We start from the raw sequence: 20,484 nt of genomic DNA on the forward strand, positions 1-20,484 counted from the left end.
AGATAATCTTAAAAGGGCTCACCAAGCCCAGATTGATGATCTGAAAGCTTCTGCTGACATGAAATTAAGTTTGATTAGTCTAAATCCAGTTACTAATAAGCAACGTTCCATAGCCCAAGACTAAAACTGATTTGGCACTCAACTGGCAATTCTCTCAGGGACCACAAGGTGACTGCTATGGGAAATGTTTCACTGGTACAGTATGGGGAGCTACTTCTGAGGCTGTTTTTGAGTGCAGTGCTGAGGGAGCTTTACTCTGCATCTAACAGTGCTGCACCGGAGGAATTCAGTCCCTGGCCTGTGTACCACTTCTCAACTTCAGCTGGCCCAGGAAACAGCCCCTGATTTAAAACCAAATCTCTCCAAATAATGATCTGAAACATGGATTGAAACCAGCGCAACCCTGCTCACTCTCTGTGGAAGTGCAGCAGGCTTTCATTTACTTTCTATTCCCAGCAGTCCTGCCTTTTCCCCCCCTCCAGTTAGGATCTGGAGCCCTGAGGGAGAGAACCTGCTGCATTCTTGCTGAGAGGTGAGGGTGTTTCCTGTCAGCTTCATTCCCCACCAGAAGATCAGTTGTTTTAGCCAGCAGGCAGTCCAGAACACATCCATTTTAAAACTAAAAGCACAAAGTAGAGTTGGATGTGTTTAACCATCATGATCCAAGACTAGTTTACAAGTTGTGGCACCTGAATCTGGCTCACTGCCCTGCTACAGCTGCCCTGTGAGAGTTTGGTGTTTCAGCTGAAAAATATCACAGGTTCTTCATAACCTTTAAAGCTAAGTGACTTTTGCGCCATATGAGAATCAGGCAATGACCATTTCCAACAAGAGAGAATCTAACCATCGCCCTTTTAATGTTTAATTATGTTTGCTAAATCTGTCCCTATCAACATCCTGGGGATTACCATTGACCAGAAACTGAACTGGATCAGCCACATAAATACTGTGGTGACAAGAGCAGGTCAGAGGCTAGGAATCCTGCAGCGAGTAACTCTCCTCCTGATTCCTCAAAGCCTGTCCACCATCAGCAAGGCACAATTCAGGAGTGTGATGGAATACTCTCCACTTGCCTGGATGAGTGCAGCTCCAACAACACTCTAGAAGCTCGACACTATCCAGAATAAAGCAGCCCGCTTGGTTGGCATTCCATCCACCAACTTAGAAACATTTGTTCCCTCCACCACCAGCACACAGTGGCACCAAAGCTCCTTAGAAACCCACGACCTCTACCATGTATGACAAGGGCAGCAGATGCATGGTAACACCACCACCTGGAAGTTCCCCTCCAAGTCACTCACCATCCTGACTTGGAAACATATCAGCCGTTCCTTCACTGTCGCTGGGTCAAAATCCTGGAACTCCCTCCCTAACAGCACTGTAGGTGTACCTACACCACATGGACTGCAGCGGGTCAAGAAGGCAGCTCACCACCACCTTCTCAAGGGGCAATTAGGGATGGGCAACAAATGCTGGCCTAGCCAACAAAATTCACATCCCAAGAATGAAAAAATGTTTAAAAAACAAAATTCACATGCATATTCCTGAGCTGGAAGGCAAAACATTTTTGTACATTGATGTATTACCTCCTGGCTTGCTACCCATAATGCATTTATTCCATGAGAGGTTTTCTGTTGCACTGAGCTAGTTGTGTCCATTCAGTACATTCTAGGATGAATGTAATGTCAAGTCAAAGCACTCTCCTAGCTGCAGCACTGCTTAAAAATGAATATTTTATGCTCTCCGGCATTATTTTATTTGCCTTTTTTTCTTGAGATGCTGTGTACTTTGAGCATGCCTTCTAAATCACCTCTGAAAGACCACATGATGCTGGAAATTAATGCACCTTCCTGAATAATGCTTGTCAGTGTGGATTTATGATGTGATATTTCTCTTCTAGAGGCAGTAATCCTGCTGTCACAGGACCAAATTCCCTTTGACCTTGAATTTGGGTTGTGGCTCGATGGGTAGAAGTGTTATATATGTGTCTGAAGTTCCCCTCTCTCTGGTTTTTACTAAAGCTATTGTGATTTAGGGCATCTGCCAACTGCCTTTACTTGTGTTCACAAGAATTTGCACATTCCATAGGCCTTCTCTTGTGAACCATGGCATGAGGTGAATAAGAGTAGCATATCTTGGGCAACTGTACTTGTGTACTACTGGGTTATACACTAGATGCTGTACAGGATGCCTAATCCTGTTCTTGCTGAATAAATGTCAGACCAAATGGTTCAGGCTGAAACAAGAGTTCAGTTTATTACAAGAATTATATACAAAGCCAAAATAAACAGTCATGCTGACTTGGACTTGCACTTTTCTTGTTTTAAACTGTTTCTGAAATCTAAATGTGCTGCAATTCTGGAATTCCTTTTAAACTGTTTTTGTTAATTCTTTATTCTGTCTCTTTTTCATTTCAAAGCTACTGTTACCACCCTTTCCCTCAAAAGGAAACTCCACGCCACTTCTCTGTCCTAGAATATAAGAACATAAATAGGAGCAGCAGACCATTCAGCCTGTCGAGCCTGCTCTTCCATCCAATATGATCGTGACTGATCTTGGACATCAACTCCACTTTCCCGCCCACTTCCCCATATCCCTCGATTCCCTGAAAGACCAAAAATCTGTCTAACCCAGACTTAAATGTATTCACAACTCTCTAGGGCAGAGAGTTCTAAAGATTCACAACTCTTAAGAGTGAAGAAGTTTCTTCTCTGCTCAGTCCTAAATGATCATTCTTTTATCCTTAGACTGTGCTCCCATGTTCTAGGTCCCCCAACCAGGAAGAACAATCTCTTAGTATTTTTCTTGTCAAACCCCTTCAGTATCTTTCTTGTCAAACCCCTTCATAATCATCTATGTTTCAATAAGTTCACAACTCATTCTTCATAACCCCAGACAATATAGGCCCAATTTACTCAGCCTGTCATCATAGAACAACCCTCCCATCCCAGGGACCAATCTAGTGAGCCTTCGCTGTAACACCTCCAATGCAAATATATCCTTCCTTAAATAAGGAGACCAAAATTGCATGCAGGTTCCAGGTATGGTCTCCCCAAAGCCCTATGCAATTGTAGCAAGACTTCTTTATTCTTGTACTCCAATCCCCTTGCCATTTGTCTTCCTAATTGCTTGCTGTAACTGCATGCTAACTTTGTGTTCCTTGTGCGAGTGTGCCCAAGTCCCTCTGAACATCAACATTTACAGGTTTCACACCTTTCATAAAAAAAATATATATATATATATATTCTGCTTTTCTATTCTTATGACCAAAGTGAATAAATCCCCAGTTCCCCTCATTGTACTCTGTCATCTGTCGCCTTGTTGCCTATTGACTTAACCTGTCTGTATCTCTTTGCAGCCGCTTTTTTGTGTCCTCCTCGTAGATTGCATTCCCACCTAACTTCGATTCTTTCAAACTACTGTTCCGCTCCCAATTCCCCTTTCTCTCAATTCTGGAAAATCTGTCCCTGCCTTCCCATAACTCAGTTTGAATCCCCCCAAATCAGATTTATGCCTCTACTACAGCACCAGGACAGTGCTAACCAGGGTCATAAACCCAAGTTCTCATTGTCTTTGGCCACAATGTATTGCCCATTCTTGTCAATGCCTGCAGCGAGGTCAAGGTTGATCACCTTGTCCTGCTCCAAGATCTCTTTCCATTGCTCACCTCGGTAAGATTGCCTTCACTTGCCCTGAGTCTTGTCTATCCAATCGCAGTCAGACCATCTCCAGTTAATGATCGTTCATCCCAACCCTGTTTGGTTCTTTCCTCCTAACATTTCCTTCCTTGACTGTCCAGTTTTTGATAAACCCTCTGACTTGCTTGGGATATTTTTCTGTGTTAAAGGTGCTGTATCATTGCATGTAGTAGTAACTTCACTCATTGTTTTGTGCACATGAAGGGTTAATCCCTTGAAATGAGTGAAATGGTTCATTCCTTTGCTAAAATCACAGAAGAATTTCAGACATATGCTAGTTGTGGAGAAAGCTGCATCTTCCACTGCTCTCTGCTCTGCAGGCTTTAGCCTTAACTCTGTTGTTCTGATGTTTAACTTGGACTCTTCCTTTCCAGGTTCACTCATGTCGACCACCAGCCCAGTCTCACATCTGGCCTTCTCGAACCTCCCTCCTGCTGATCCTGCCATGACTCCTGTACTTCCATCCTTCTCTACGGTGCCACCATTTTGCCCCAGCCCCTCGACTACATCAGAAAGCATTACAGCACCTTTTCACTCTCAGTGGAGTGAAGTCTCGGACCCTGCGCCTGCAGTAGCCCAGGAATAGTCTCCTGCTGGCAGCTGAGACAAAAAATTTGTCTTCCGCACTTGTTTTGATGAAACTGGCAGAAGGGTATGGTCTACTCAGACAGTGCTAATAAACTACAGAGGGATGCCTACCCCAAAACAATACTACTGCCAAGATTCTAACTGAGTAGAAGCAGCCCTATTTTACTAAAACAAAAGGCTTCCCAATTTAGCAATATGTATGTAGATGTCAGTCTGACTCTTAGCAGCATGACAATCATTTAAGAAAAACCATTCCAGATAAACTAACAGAGTTCTAAGCTGAACATAGAATTCCAGTGTATCAAGTTCCAACCCATTCATCCTTCCGCACAAGACCACTCCTCCCGTTCATCTTTTCAATACCTAGCGCGCACACAACGTTCTAACTGTAGCACAGCTCGATCATCTTAGCATGTTATGGTTTCTTATTTTTTAAAAAAAAGGTATTTTGAATAATAGTGTTTTAACATCAATATAGTGACCACTCCAGCATCATTTGCTAGGACTACGAGCTGATTAAAGTTTGAGGCATAGCAGTTTACAAAAGCATTCCTCAAAAGAAAATCCGTGTATTAATTCCCACTGTTTTGTCAAGTTGAGTAGTTTTATTTTTATCTGCCTAGTATAGATTCTGTTGCAGCATGAATGATTATTAAAGATGCTGAAATACAGGTTCTCCTTTTTGTCTTCTCAGTATGTTAGAACTCGTGGTCCATAACCTTGAACTGTTGTCATTGAGGCATTTTAACAAATAGGTTGTGTTTTATCAGTTTTCAGCAGCAATCAGACATCAGTATTGCAGAATGCCATTAACTGTTTTACTTATCCTGGGAAGATACTATTGAAATACTGTATGTAGTTTGCTTATGATTTAATGTTAACCCATTTGCTGTTGACTTATGACAATATTATGATTTCAATTTATTTTCTTTTTTGTTCTCAGTACTGGACACTAGGCCTATTAAGTTGAAGATACCTGAGTAATTTGAGGAGAGGGGCGACTGGGGTAAAATTCCTCTGGTCGACAGAGAGGTTTCTTATTTCCCTACTTGGGTTGATTTTTCTGTAAAATGTCACCCCAAACGTTGATCACTAATCCAGTCTCTTAGTTAGGTAAGACCTTGTAAGGTTTATTAATAGTGTTCCAATATTTTTCTTTTTTAACCTTAAATTCTGTTGTTTATATTGTCTTGCTGATTGGTACCCAAATATTCTGATATTATTGAAACATCTAATTCAGCTCCAAAAGCGACCCCAACAATGATTTGAATTAGATTGCCTGAAAATTTGTATCACGATGGGTACACAAGTCAACAGTTGATCACTTTCCCTGGGCCACCTTCTGTGGACTTCTGCATGTTTATAAGCCACTGTGACACTGGAAGCTTGTATCCACAAAGAGCACGTGGTCTGATTCTATGTGAACATTGTGGCAGCTTTCTCCCTGCTTTGTCTTTCACTGTGATGATTAAGGCTGATCACGGGGCTTGAGTTGACGTGCTTCAAAGGTAACTTCCAATCAAATGGCAAACTGAGTCACTTTTAATGCATTGCTTTTCATAATCCTCCTGCCTTTTGGGCAGAGCCCTGCTGATTAGGAATCTGTGTGTTTTGTGGTAATCGTGAATGAGGGAAGCCATTTGACCCCCTTGTCTTTCTGGATGGACAAGTTACCCTACAGTCAATTCTTCATTTGTGAAAGTGGGAAGAAAATACTTGCCTGTTTGAATTATTAGACTGCTTCCGGTCAAGAGAAAATTGCCAAGAATTTTTTTCCCTCAAAACACTCAATTCTTTCCCCCTCCTCCTTCAATCTCCTTTCCCCAATGATCCTCTTCACTTACGATGAGTTCATTCTGCAGCTTTAACACTACCTACAGCAAAATTTGCAAATTGCTTGTGATATAGGCTTATTGCTGTGAAGTCATAAAACTGAGTCCCAAATCACTTATCATGGTGTATAATCCACTGCCTTGCATGCAAGTGAATTATATGCTTTTTATTTTAAACATGGGGGCTGGTTGGGACTTTTGCATATAATGGACTCAAATGTACAAGAATTCTGAGAAAGACCAGACGGCTTGTAGAACTGGAATGATTCTCTTCACTTGAGTGGCAGAAAGCAGGAGTTGTAGACTCTTGCTTTCCTCATCCTTCGTTTTATATAAAGATACTGGACCAATTTTTTTTTTTAAACTGAGCTATACTGTGTTAAAGCCCTTCATGTGATTATTTTTTGTAAAATGAGATGCTAGCTGTTCCTAGGCATCCGGGTGTCATTATTGAGCATGAGTTGCCTGTTTCTGTATGCCCCAACAGTGTGCCATTGTGACTTGACAACGACTTGGTTATTATGGACATCACGCTCTAGTCCAAGTTACTGACTGCAATAACTTAGTAATATACAGTATAGATTTTAAAAGGCTATTGTATTTTTGGGAGCACTCAGATTGTAGTTCAATAGCATGGAAATTCAATGATTTTATACGTCTTAATGTCCTGTAATGTTTGTTTTATAAGAAAGTTTAATGTTTACTGTGAAATTTCACTTTACTGTAAATGTACAGTCCTTTGCTTTGGAACCATCAATAAAGATGGCAATTACTGTCTCGTGTTGCTTTGATTTTCTGTAATGAGGGTTTTTCTTTTCAGGCGTCTTGCATATTTGTGCCCTGGAGTGAAGCCAACTCCAACTCCAAGTCTATTAAGGCGGGGTTTTATAACTGAACATATGTTTCACTACAGTCAGTGTTGTAGTGTATTAATTGGTGAAGAATTATAATCCGAGATCCCAATTTGAGAAAGAGCATTGGACATCAAGCCCTCTGCTAAATTTTTAATCTCAACTTCACTAACTCCATTTGACTGATTTGAATGCAAATTGAATTTACAGCTTGCATTCATCAATCCTTAAACTACTATCTTCAAAAAATGGCCATTACTATAAAACTGCTCTAGATTAAGCAAGTTAGTGACCTCGAGCAATGCTCACTAGTTTTTAAGAGGCTCCAAGCAAAAACTCCAGAAAGTTGGTCTCTTTCTGGGACCTGAGGATTTTGTGCAGACATGAAAAGTTCCTAACTGTGTTATATATTATTTTTATTTATATGCTGTCTCTTGTGCCCTGTGTGTGCAATTTTTCGCAGTATTGTATGGGTAATTATGAAACAATCCTGAAGATTTTTTCTTCTCACCTGGCATACGAACATATGAATTAGGAGCAGGAGAAGGCCACGCCACCTCTTGCACATGCTCTGCCATTCAATAAGATCATGGCTGACCTGATTTTAAACTCCGCTTCACATTCCTGCCGACTCCTGTCAACATTTCACCCCCTTGCTTATCAAGAATCTATCTCCCTCTGCCTTAAAGATATTCAAGGACACTGCCTCAATCACCTTTTGAGGAAGAGAATTCCAAAGTTTCACAACCCTCTGAGGGAAAATAATTTTCCTCATCTGTCCTAAATGCGTGGCCCTGTATTTTGAAAATGTGACCCCGAATTCTATATTCTCCACATCCACCCTGTCAAATCCCCTCAGAATCTTTTGTTTCAATCAAATTGCCTCTTCTAAACTCCAGCAGATACAATCCCAGCCTGTCCAGTCTTTCCTCATAAGACAAGCCGCCCATTCCAGGTATTAGTCCATGAAGTCTTCCCTGAACTGCTTCTAATGCATTTAATCTTTCCTTAAATAAAGAGAGCTGTATTGTACACAGTACTCCAGATGTGGTCTCAACAACACCACCTTGTAGAACTGAAACATAGCCTCCCTACTCTTGTATTCAATTCCCCTCTTAATAAACGATGACTTTCTATTTGCTTTGCTGTACTTGCATACTAACCTTTTGTGATTCATGCACTAGGACATCCGGATCCCTGTGCATCTCTGAGCTCTGCAATCTCTCTCAGTTTAGATAATATGTCCCTTTTATTTGTCCTGCCAAAATGGACAACCTCACATTTTCTCATATGATACTGTTTGCCAGATTTTTGCCCACTCACCTAACCTATCCATATCATTTTGCAGCCTTCTATTCTCCTCTTCACAAATTACTTTCCTACCTATCTTCGTGTCATCAGAAATTTAGCAACCATACCATTGGTCCCTTCATCCAAATCATTTATATAAATTGTAAAGAGTTGAGGCCCCAGCACTGATCCCTGTGGCACCCACTCATCACATCCTGCCAACCAGAAAATGACCCATTTATGCCTACTGTTTCCTGTTCGCTAGTTAATCTTCTGTCCATGCTAATATGTTACCCCGTGCACCTTGAGCTTTTATTTTTGACGAGGCACCTCATCGAATGCCTTCTGGAAATCTAAGTACAGTACATCCACCCCTTCCCCTTTATTCACAGCACAGGTGACTCCTTCAAAGAACTCCAATAAATTGGTTGAACATAATCCTTTCACAAAACCATGTTGACTCCGCCTGATTACCTTCAATTTATCTAAGTGCCCTGCTAGAAGGTCTTCATTAAGCTTCTAACATTTTCCCTATGACAGATGTTAAGCTAACTGGCCTATAGTTTCCTGTTTTCTGTCTCCCTCCCTTTTTGAATAAAGGAGTTACATTAGCTATTTTCTAATCTAGTGGAACCTTCCCTGAATCTAGTGCATTTTGGAAAATTAAAACCAACTCATCAACTATCTCACGAGCCACTTAAAAGACCCTAGGATGAAACCCACCAGGACCTGGGGACTTGTCAACCCACAGTTCTGGCAATTTGCAAAGTAGCACTTCTGTGCTGATTGTAATTTTCTTGAGTTCCCCTCTCCCTTCCAATTCCTGATTTGCAGCTATTTCTGGGATGTTACTTGTCTCCTCTATAATGAATACTGATGCAAAATACCTATTCAATTCATCTGCCATCTCCTTATTTTCAATTATTAACTCCTCAGACTCACTTTCTATATGACCAGTGCTCACCTTGTTAACTCTTTTTTAAATATCTATAGAAACTCTTATTATCTGTCTTTATACTTATAGCTAGCTTTCTCTTACTCTGATTTTTTTCCCTTCTTATTAATCTTTGTCAATTTTTGCTGTTTTTATATTCTCCAATCATCTGACCTTCCAACCATCTTTGTGCAATTATATGCTTTTTCTTTAAGTTTGATACTATCTTTGACTTTTTTAGTTAACCACAGATGATGGATCCTCCCCCTTGGAATTTCTCATTGGAATGCATCTATTTTGTGTATTCTGAAATATCCCCTTAAATGTGTGTCACTAAACCTCTGTTGACCTACCCCTTAACCTAACTTGACAATTCACTTTCGCTAGCTCTGCTGTCGTGCACTCATAATTTCCCTGATTTTATGTTTAAAACACTAGCCTTAGACCCACTCTTTTCTCCCTCACACAATGTAAAATTCAATCATATTATGATCACTATCTGGGTAAGTGGGGAGGTCAAGCATGTAGGGAATTTCCAGAAAGATAGAGATGGAGGCCATTCTTCCCATCCTAACTCATTGTTACTGGAAAAGACGTATAATTTCACCAAATCATCATGTATTTTATTAAGCTGTTTTTCCTTGTAGTTAGCAGGGTGTGTGCTGTTTTTCACTGGGTTTTCTTAGAAACTGGCCTTTGTGAATCCCACAGGCTTATGTTTGGGTAACATTTGCTATTGGAGCTGGCATCACAACCATCCTACTGACTTCAATATGAAGGCTGTGTTAAATAATTTCCATGTTTTTGGCCTCCCAAGTATTAGTCACTGTGGATGAAGACCTTAAAATAAGTCTTAAATTTGCCTTTTGCCAGTTTGAATCTGTGTCCCTTTGTCATGCTGGTATGGATTAACTAGTAGAAAAGTGCTTTGGGACGTCCTGAGATCACGAAAGGTGCTATATAAATGCAAGTCTTTAGTAGTGTTTACTTTTCTGCATGTCTGGGCTTACCTTTCTTTTTAAAACAATACATTCCTCATTCATACCTCTGAAGTTCCCTCTCTCTTACCTCCTTTGAAGGCCTGAATCTTTACTCCCAACTCTGGCCTCTGACTCCAGGGGCAGGATTTTCCACCCCTGTCCGCTGCCGGGATCGTCTGGCCCCGCTGGAAGTCGCTGGATTTTTGGCTAGGCTGCCAAATCTCCTGTTTCGGAGTGATGGGGTCGGGAATTCACAGCCCAGGAATCAACCTCTTGGCCCCTTTGCATTGCTGCCAGAGCTTGAATAATTCCTTTGTTTCAGCGACTAGAACTGAACGCAGTGGTCAAGGTGCTGTCTGACCAGATCAATGTAAATTCCCCACCTGGCTTTTTTACCCTGCCTCTTAGTCTGGATGCACCAATTGGATGTCCACATTTTGACAGCGCCTGGAGTAAGCATGCTCAGGACTTGACGTTCATATTGAGTTTGATTCCCTTCATTTGTTTCTGTTATAAAAATGACATAATTTAGCTTAAGTGGTTGGATGTTCCTGGATGCAGAGTATTCCAAATCTGCCCCTGCTGCGTGTTCTGTTGAGAGTAGAATCACTGGCTCAGATTAATGTCGAATAACATTGAGCCCTGTCAAATCTGTGACTGTTGGGGAGTACTTCATTGGAAGCTGGAATGCTAAGCCAATCAGGTAAATCTTTTTGGCTTGCCTGATCAGTTACATAAATAATACCACTTTCTGTGCTCTTCACTGTGGCACAGAATTCATAGTTCAAATTAACTGTAAATTAGGGGTGAAAGTGCCCTATATAATTAATATATGTCCTCATTTTTTAAATGTACATTTCTAAGCAAGAAAGGTATTCATTCTTGGTCAATGTCCAGAGTGCATATAAATTTTGTTGGTTAGTGGGAGTTAATCCATAATGCATTACTAGGTGCAGTTTAAGTGCAAAATGTGTACCATGTGCCCAGGATAATGTAGTAGAGACTCTCTTGCTTTTGTCTCTGACCTGCACTGTAACCAACTTTGCCAGGGTCATATTTGATGAGAAATGTATGCCACTGCATATTGTTGAAGCTCAAAAATCAGGTGGTTTCTGAATGATGTGACCCCAGTTTTCAATCTGAGATTGCATAGAATTACATAGAAATTACAGCACAGATCAGGCCATTCGGCCCAGCTGGTCCTTGCACTTCTGTGGAATTTATGCTCTACCTCAGCCTCTTTCCTTCTCCACCTCACCCCATCAACATATAGAATGGTGCAGCACAAACTGAGGCCATTTGGCCCATTGTGTTCTTGCTGGCCCTCTGCAACAGCAACTCCACTCATCCCACTCCCCAGCTCTTTCCCCATCAAACTGCAAATTTTATCCTATTCCGATAATAATCCAATTCTCTTTTGAAAGCCATGATTGAATCTGCCACCTCCGCACTCTCAGGCAGTGCATTCCAGATCCTAACCAATTACTATCTAAAAAAAAAAAGATTTTCCTCGTCGCTTTTGGTTCTTTTGTCAATCACCTTAAATCGTGGCCTCTGATTCTTGACCCTTCTGCAAATGGCAATAGTTTTTCCATATTTCCTCTTGTCCAGACCCCTCATGATTTTGAACACATCCATCAAATCTCCTCTTAACCTTCTCAAAGAGGAGCAGCCCCAGCTTTTCCAATCTATCCACATAAACTGAAGTCTCTCATCCCTAGAACTATTCTCTCAAATCTTTTCTGCACCCTCGCTAATGGCTTCAGGTCCTTCTTAAAGTGTGGTACTGAAGAAGGTACTCCCTCCAAACCTGCAACTACCATATAGGCCAGTTGAAGAGGAGAAGTTACAATCCCCAATCACACAGCGACTACAGAGACTCAGGCTTCCTTTAACTGGTTTTTTTCAAGCTCATGCAAGGGAGCCACAATCATTCCTAAGAATGAAGACCCAGCAGCTCCCAGATTGATTGCATTTCATTACTTTTGTACTTTTTCCTATCAAAATACATTTGAGTACAGTAACCGACACACAGGTCCCATGTTAACACTATCCTATTGAGTACATAAACACGTGATTTTGCTAACCAATTATTCTAAAGGATGTATACACAATTATATTATCCAATCAAAATTAAAACATGTACGCAAAGACCTAGGTTCTCACAACTCAAACCTGTTTGTGTTTCATCAAAGCCCCCTCTTTGTCCATTGTATGTCTTCCCATATCTAAGCTAAAACCATCTGCCCCTTCCCTATGTGAGAGGGGAGTACACCTAATCTAACATATGTCCTTTCTTGTGTCTCTAGTCCAACTCTCAAGGCTGTGCAATGTTCATTTGGTAATCATCAACTCTTAATATGCTTAGCAGCTATGTCTGCCTGGAAATTTTAAGTGTTCTTCAGTAGATTGTTAGTGTTCTCTTTTAGCATTTTTAATTTTCCCCTAACAGGTACCCAGAATTGAACACGATTCCAGTTGAGGTTGAACATAAGAAATCACAGCAGAAGTAGGCCATTCGGCTCCTTGAGTCTGCTCTGCCATTGAACCAGTGCTTTATAAAGGCTCAGCATAACTTCCTTTTTTACTCTATGCCCTCATTTTTAAAGCCCAGGATCCTGTGTGCCTTCTCAATCTGCCCTGCCACCTTCACTGAGTTGACGTTTGCCCTAGGTCCCTCTGCTCCTGCACCTTCTTTAGAAGTGTATCCTTCATATTGTCTCTCCATGTTGTTCCCATCAAAACTTAGCACTTCTCGACATTAAATTTCATCTGCCAAGCGTCTCATTCCATCAGCCTGTCTCTATCCTCTTGAAGCCTATCACTATCCTCCTCGCAGTTCACAATACTTCCAAGTTTTGTGTCACCTGCAAATTTTGAATCTATTCCCTGTACATCCAAGACTAGATTATTAATATAGGTCAAGAAAAGCAGTGGTTCTAATGCCAACCCCTGGGGAACCCTGCTGTATACCTTCCTCCAGTCTGAAAAACAATCATTCGCCATTCTGCTTCTTCTATTCCTTTCTCCCTCATGCATTTCTCTAACTTCCCCTTAAACGTATCAGTGATTCACCTCAGCTCTTGCATGTGGTAATAAGTTCTACATCCTTACTGCTCTTTAGGTTGAAAAAAAATTCCTGAATGATTTATTGGTGAGCATCTTTTATTTATAGCCTCTAGATTTGGTCTCCCCCAACAAGTTAAAACATTTTCTCTGCATTTACCCTGTCCAACCCCTTCATAAGACCATAAGGTGTAGGAGCAGAAGTAGGCCATTGAGCCCATCGAGTCTGCTCTGCCATTCAATGAGACCATGGCTGATCTGATAATCCTCAACTCCACTTTCCTGCCTTTTTCCCATAACCTTTGATACCCTTTCTGATTAAAAATCTATCTCAGCCTTGAATATACTTAACGATGATCTCAAAGACCTCCATCAGGTCACCATGGTCACCTCTCAGTCTTCTATTTTCTAGAGATGAGGGCTCCAGTCTGTTCAGTCTTCCCTGATGATTATAATTTCTATTGTGTTATGATGGTGCCATAGTGGTAATGATACTGGACTAGTAATCCAGAGCCCCAGGCTAATGCTGTGGGGACATGGGTTCAAATCCCACCATGGCAGCTGGTGGAATTTAAATTCAATTAATGAACAAAAATATGGAATCGAAAACTAGTCTCAGTCATGGTGACGATGAAACTGTCGCCAACCGTTGTTTAAAAACCCGCCTGGTTCGCTAATGCCTTTTGGGGAAGGAAACCTGCCATCCTTACCTGAAACAAAAACAGAAAATACTGGAAAAACTCAAGTATAACAGCATCTGTAGAGAGAGAAACAGCGTTAACAATTCCAGTCCATATGACCTTTCTTCAGAGCTGTCCTTAGCTAGTCTGGCCTGCATGTGACTCCAGACCCACATCAATGTGATTGACTCTTAACTGCCCCCTGAAATGGCTGGGCAAGCCACTCAGTTCAAGGACAATTACAGATGGGCAACAAATGCTGGTCTTGCCAGTGACACCCATATCCCATCAAAGAATATTTTAAAATTAACATCCCCTCCAGTGCCTCTATATCTTTTTTATATTATGGAGACCAGCACTATGTACACAACTTCAATTGTCATCTGACCAATGTTTCATAAGATTAACATAACTTTTTTGCTCTTTGTTTCTATCCCTTTAGAGAGACACTTTTTTTAATGGCCTTATTAACCTGCATCTTTAACGTTTGTGCATCTGTATCCCCAGATTCCTTTGTTCCTCTACCCCATTTAGACCCTTATTTTGTGGCCTCCTTACATTTTGGTAGGAAAAATAACACACTCTATTCTAAAAGTATGCTTCTTGTTACAATATTTGCACAAATGTCACCCAATGGTGAATAAATATTGTATGTTTGTATGTATGTGGTGGTTTATTATCCTAATTTTTGGGACTGTCCCAGGTCATGTGTACTTCTCAGATGATCACTCTCAACTTTAGGATGTCTTTCTCAACCCTAAGTCACTGAATGGGTCTGAAGGAAAGAAACCAGCTGAAAATATTACTGTCCTCCAGATAGCCTTTTTAACAAGTTTCAGCCGGCTAGATTAAAATAACCTGGTGTTCTGAAGCATAATAATTTTCATAATATTTTTCTGGTTTGTTCTAATGTAGGTTTATGGGTGTGAGTGTAGATGATTCTGTCTGTGTGATTTAATTACATTTGGAGTCAAGTAGATTGCAAGCTTGGAATTATCAAAAGAAGCTAGGTGTAGAAATGTACTTGAAATGCTGATGAGTAAACATGGATGCTGACTTAGCATGTAAGGTGTGAAGGGAATTTGCATTTTTAGATAAGTGAAGGGATTGTTTAGATTTCAAAGGGATGTTAGTCTGTTTACAACTAGCCAGATAAGCAAGGCTAAGGAACATGTTTATTTTCCCCAAAGGTTACTGACAATATTGGCAACATGAAAGTTTTTATATTATGGGAAAGGTGCAATTCCAAAGACACATGGAACAATAGAATTTACATGTTAAAGACCGAGAAATATATATAAAGGAGAATGAAAGGTTATGTGAGGAGAGAGCCACATAAGATCTAACAGGAGTGTGGGGAACACCCCTGAAGAAGCCTCCAGCCATTTGTACATAAGTCCAGTAACTGTAGTTGGAGAAAGCCTTTTGGAATTCCACTGTCAAGTGGGTAAGGTGTTAACTTAAAACAAAAACAGAATTACCTGGAAAAACTCAGCAGGTCTGGCAGCATCGGCGGAGAAGAAAAGAGTTGACATTTCGAGTCCTCATGACCCTTCGACAGAACTCCAGGTGTTAACTTGCTGGTTTTGTTTTAAATCTAAAATCTATTTTGGACTGTTGCCTTAAAGGGGATGTGTAACTGGGAGTCGAGTTAATTAGGAATTTTAGGAGTTGTTATAATAGTAATTGTAATCTTATGTATGTGCTTGCAATCTTTTAATTTGTTAATAAATATTTTAATTTTTAAAATCTCCAAAGGTCTTGGATTCATTACCTCTGAATTCAGTCACATATCTTCTCATACTAAATACCAATTGCAAAACCATTGTGATAGGGTGACCAAGTTCCCCTTGTGGATTTGGTCTGCCTAGCACACATCATCTGCCACGTCATAACACTGGATATTATGAGGGTCTGGGAATCTCTCCTCAGTGATGTGCCTCCCCACCAATGAGTGTATGGAGATAGGTTCATGAGTTAGCAATGCAGAAGACTTTGTGAGACAATATTGTAATGTTCCAATATTTTATAAACTTTCAGTCAATACTATATTTTTCAAAACTGAACAAAAGGCTGCAAAAATATGGCTGTCCAAGAGGCAGCTGATTTTTGCTGATTGAAACCACTCCTCTGCCTTAAGAGGGAACAACAACAATCTCCCAAACTGACGTTGAGTTGATGGCTTTTCCTGAAACTAATTCAACACAGTCAATTGAATGGGTCATACTAATACAAAGATATTGGCTGTCTCAAACTCTCAGGGTGTCAAACAACAACAAAGGATGTATAATCAGCACCTTTTGTTTGGAAAAAGGACTTTGAACTTGTGGAAGCTACATGATGAGGAAGCTATGTTTGTGGTCGGCTTTAAATCAGGAGCTGCTTGCAGACAAAGAGATAATTCCACAGCAAGCCATCAAACCTGCTGCAAGTCATCCAAGCAGACAATAAACAGCAACACGTTGAAAGTGAGAGAAGGATTCCCTCCAACCTGTTCCAAATTTGAGTTCACCTGAGAACCAACCTCATGGAAATCCTCTGCTTTACAAGACCTTCACTTCAACTAACACATCAACTCATCTAACAAATTACAGGCCTGCCATGAAAGAGACCGAGATAATAAGTTGTAATTATTGTTTTAGCTTCATAAGACCATAAGACATAGGAGCAGAAATTAGGCCATTCGGCCCATCGAGTCTGCTTTGCCAATCAATCATGGCTGTTAGGTTTCTCAACCCCATTCTCCCACCTTCTCCCCATAACCTTTGATCCCCTTACCAATCAAGAACCTATGTATCTCAGTCTTAAATACACTCAATGACCTGGCCTCCACAGCCTTCTGTGGCAATGAATTCCATAGATTCACCACTCTCTGGCTAAAGAAGTTTCTCCTCATCTCTGTTCTAAAAGGTCTTCCCTTTACTCTGAGGCTGTGCCCTCGGGTCCTAGTCTCTCCTACTAATGGAAACATCTTCCCCACATCCACTCTATCCAAGCCTTTCAATATTCTGTAAGTTTCAATCAGATTCCTTATCCTTCTAAACTCCATTGAGTATAGACTCAGAGCCCTCAAACGTTCCTCATATGTTAAGCCTTTCATTCCTGGGATCATTCTCGTGAACCAACTCTGGACCCTCTCCAGGGCCAGCACATCCTTCCTGAGATACGGGGCCCAAAATTGCTCACAATATTCTAAATGTGGTCTGACCAGAGCCTTATAAAGCCTCAGCAGCACATCCCTGCTTTTATATTCTAGAAGTCTCGAAATAAATTCCAACATTACATTTGCCTTCCTAACTACCGACTCAACCTGCAAGTTAACCTTAAGAGAATCCTGGACTAGGACTCCCAAGTTCCTTTGCACTCCAGATTTCTGAATTCTCTCCCCATTTAGAAAATAGTCCATGCCTCTATTCTTCCTACCAAAGTGCATGACCTCACACTTGCCCACGTTGTATTCCATCTGCCACTTCTTTGCCCATTCTCCTAACCTGTCCAAATCCTTCTGCAGCCTCCCCGCCTCCTCATTACTACCTGTCCCTCCACCTATCTTTTTATCATCTGCAAACTTAGCCAGGATGCTCTCAGTTCCTTCATCTAGATCATTAATGTATAAAGTGAAAAGTTGTGGTCCCAACACTGACCCCTGCGGAACTCCACTAGTCACCGGCCGCCCTCCTGAGAAGGACCCCCTTATCCCCACTCTCTGCCTCCTGCCAGACAGCCAATCTTCTATTCATGCTAGTACCTTGCCTCTAACACCATGGGCTCTTATCTTACTGAGCAGCCTCCTGTGCGGCACCTTGTCAAAGGCCTTCTGGAAGTCCAAGTAGATAACATCCATTGGCTCTCTTTTGTCTAACCTACTCATTACCTCCTCAAAGAATTCTAACAGATTTGTCAGGCATGACCTCCCCTTGATGTAACCATGCTGACTTTGCCCTATTTTACCATGCACTTCCAAGTATTCTGAAATCTCATCCTTAATAATGGACTCTAAAATCTTACCAACGACCAAGGTCAGGCTAATCAGCCTGTAATTTCCTGTCTTTTGCCTCACTCCCTTCTTAAACAGGGGAGGGGTTACATTAGTGATTTTCCAGTCCTCTGGGACCCTCCCTGACTTCAGTGATTCCTGAAAGATCACCACTAACGCCTCCACTATCTCTTCAGCTATCTCCTTCAGAACTCTGGGGTATAATCCATCTGGTCCAGGTGATTTATCCACCTTCAGACCTTTCAGTTTTCCTAGCACCTTCTCCTTGGTAATGGCCACCATACTTGCCTCTGCCCCCCGACTCTCCTGAACTTTGGGGATGTTACTCGTGTCTTCCACCGTGAAGACTGACGCAAAGTACCTATTCAGTTCCTCCGCCATTTCTTTGTTCCCCACTACTGCTTCTCCAGCGTCATTTTCCAGTGGCCCAATGTCCACTTTTGCCTCTCTCTTACCCTTTATATATTTAAAAAAACTCTTGCAATCTTCTTTTATATTACTGGCTAGTTTACCCTCATATTTAATGTTCTCCCTCCTTATTTCTTTTTTAGTTGTCCTCTGTTGGTCTTTGTAGGCTTCCCAATCTCCTGGTTTCCCACTGCTCTTCGCTGCATTATATGCTTTCTCTTTAGCTTTTATGCTGTCCCTGACTTCCCTCGTCAGCCATGGTTGCCTCGTCCTCCCTTTAATATGCTTCTTCTTCCGAGGGATGAATTTTTGCTGTGTCTCCCAAATTACTCCCAGAAACTCCTGCCATTGCTGTTCCACTGTCTTTCTTGCTAGGCTCATCTCCCAGTCAATTCTGGCCAGCTCCTCCCTCATGCCTCTGTAGTTACCTTTATTCAACTGTAATACCGTTACATCTGATTCCAGCTTTTTCCTCTCAAATTGCAGGGTAAATTTTAGCATATTATGGTCACTTCCTCCTAAGGGTTCCTTCACCTTAAGCTCCCTTATCAAATCTGCCTCATTACACATCACTAAATCTAGAATTGCCTGTTCCCTAGTGGCTCCACCACAAGCTGCTCCAAAAAGCCATCTCGTAGACATTCCACAAACTCCTTTTCTTGGGATCCACTACCAACCTGATTTTCCCAGTCTACCTGCGTATTGAAATCCCCCATGATCACTGTAACCTTGCCTTTCTTACACACCTTTTCTATCTCCTGGTGTATCTTGTGCCCCACATCCTGACTACTGTTCGGAGGCCTGTACATAACTCCCATTATGGTTTTTTGACCTTTGCGGTTCCTTAACTCTACCCACTCAGATTCTACATCATCTGACCCTACGTCGTTTCTTGCTATCGATTTAATTTCATTTCTTACTAACAAAGCAACCCCACCCCCTCTGCCAACCTGTCTATCTTTTCGATAGGATGTATATCCTTGGATATTTAGCTCCCAGTCCTGATCCCCTTGCAGCCATGTCTCCGTGATGCCCACCACATCATACCTGCCAATTTCAATCTGCGCCACAAGCTCATTTACCTTATTTCGTATACTGTGTGCATTCAGATACAACACCTTCAGTCCTGTATTTCCCGTCCCCTTTCTCATTGTCGTCCCTTTATCTGATGTGCTTGAAGTTAGATTCCTAGTCCTTTCCAAACACTCTGTCCTATTTTGTGTTCTGGGGACTTTAATAACCTCTCCTGGGCTCTCCTTTCTTTTCAGTTTTTTCATAATTTTCCATGAAGTTGAATTCACCCCCCACACGCTAACCTGCTGCTTTGTTTCCCACTAGTGATACTTCTTGGAGTTTTACCCTTCCCTCCCCGCCTCCCCCCACTTTCTAGTCCTGTTGACCACCCTATTTACCCTTTTCGCTAGAACATTGGTCCCAGATCGGTTCAGGTGGAGACCGTCCCAATGGTACAGATCCCTCCTGTTCCAATACTGATGCCAGTGCCCCACGAAATGGAACCCCTCTTTCCAGCACCACTCCTTTAGCCACGTGTTTACTTCCCTTATTCTCATGTCCCTATGCCAATTTGCATGTGGCTCGGGTAGTAATCCGGAGATTATAACCCTTGAGGACCAGTTCTTTAATTTAGTTCCTAGTTCCTGATAATCCCCAAACAGGTCCTCTTTCCTAGTCTTACCTATGTTATTTGTCCTGACGTGGACCACAACAACTGGATCCACTCCCTCCCTCTCCAATATCCTTTCAAGCCGATCAGAGATGTCCCTCACCCTGGCACCGGGCAGGAAATATACCACGCGGGACTCTCGATCCTGCTTACAAAGGAAGCTATCAATTCCCCTAATTATAGAATCCCCTACAACTACCACTTGTCTTTTTGCTCCCCCCTCTTGAATGGCCTCCTGTGCCACAGTTCCATGGTCAGCTGGGTCATCTTCCCTACAGCCCTGTTCCTCATCCACACAAGGAGCAAGAACCTCATACCTGTTGGACAAGGTCAAGAGCTGAGGCTCCTCTGTTCCTGAACACAGGATCCCTCTACCTGCCTCACTTGCAGTCACACCCTGCTGACCCTGACCACTGACCGAACTTGAGATACTTAATCTACCGGGTGTGACCGCCTCCTGAAACAAAGCGTCCAGG

General features: G+C 41.7%; 1 protein-coding gene across 3 annotated transcripts in view; it reads left to right on the forward strand.

The window, feature by feature from the left end:
* LOC121273322 (Golgi reassembly-stacking protein 2-like) overlaps positions 1-6,891 on the forward strand; it is a 44,719-nt gene extending 37,828 nt beyond the window's left edge. For 2 of the 3 annotated variants that reach the window (XM_041180457.1, XM_041180458.1), the window contains one exon: positions 4,073-6,891. In XM_041180457.1, coding sequence (XP_041036391.1) covers positions 4,073-4,284 — 212 coding nt within the window. In that variant the 3' untranslated portion in view covers positions 4,285-6,891. The remainder of the gene's footprint in view (positions 1-4,072) is intronic. The other variant, XM_041180459.1, reaches the window with a different exon arrangement.
* The last annotated feature ends 13,593 nt before the right edge of the window (positions 6,892-20,484 follow it).

Source organism: Carcharodon carcharias, chromosome X (genome assembly GCF_017639515.1).
Source record: "Carcharodon carcharias isolate sCarCar2 chromosome X, sCarCar2.pri, whole genome shotgun sequence".
NCBI lineage: Eukaryota > Metazoa > Chordata > Chondrichthyes > Lamniformes > Lamnidae > Carcharodon > Carcharodon carcharias.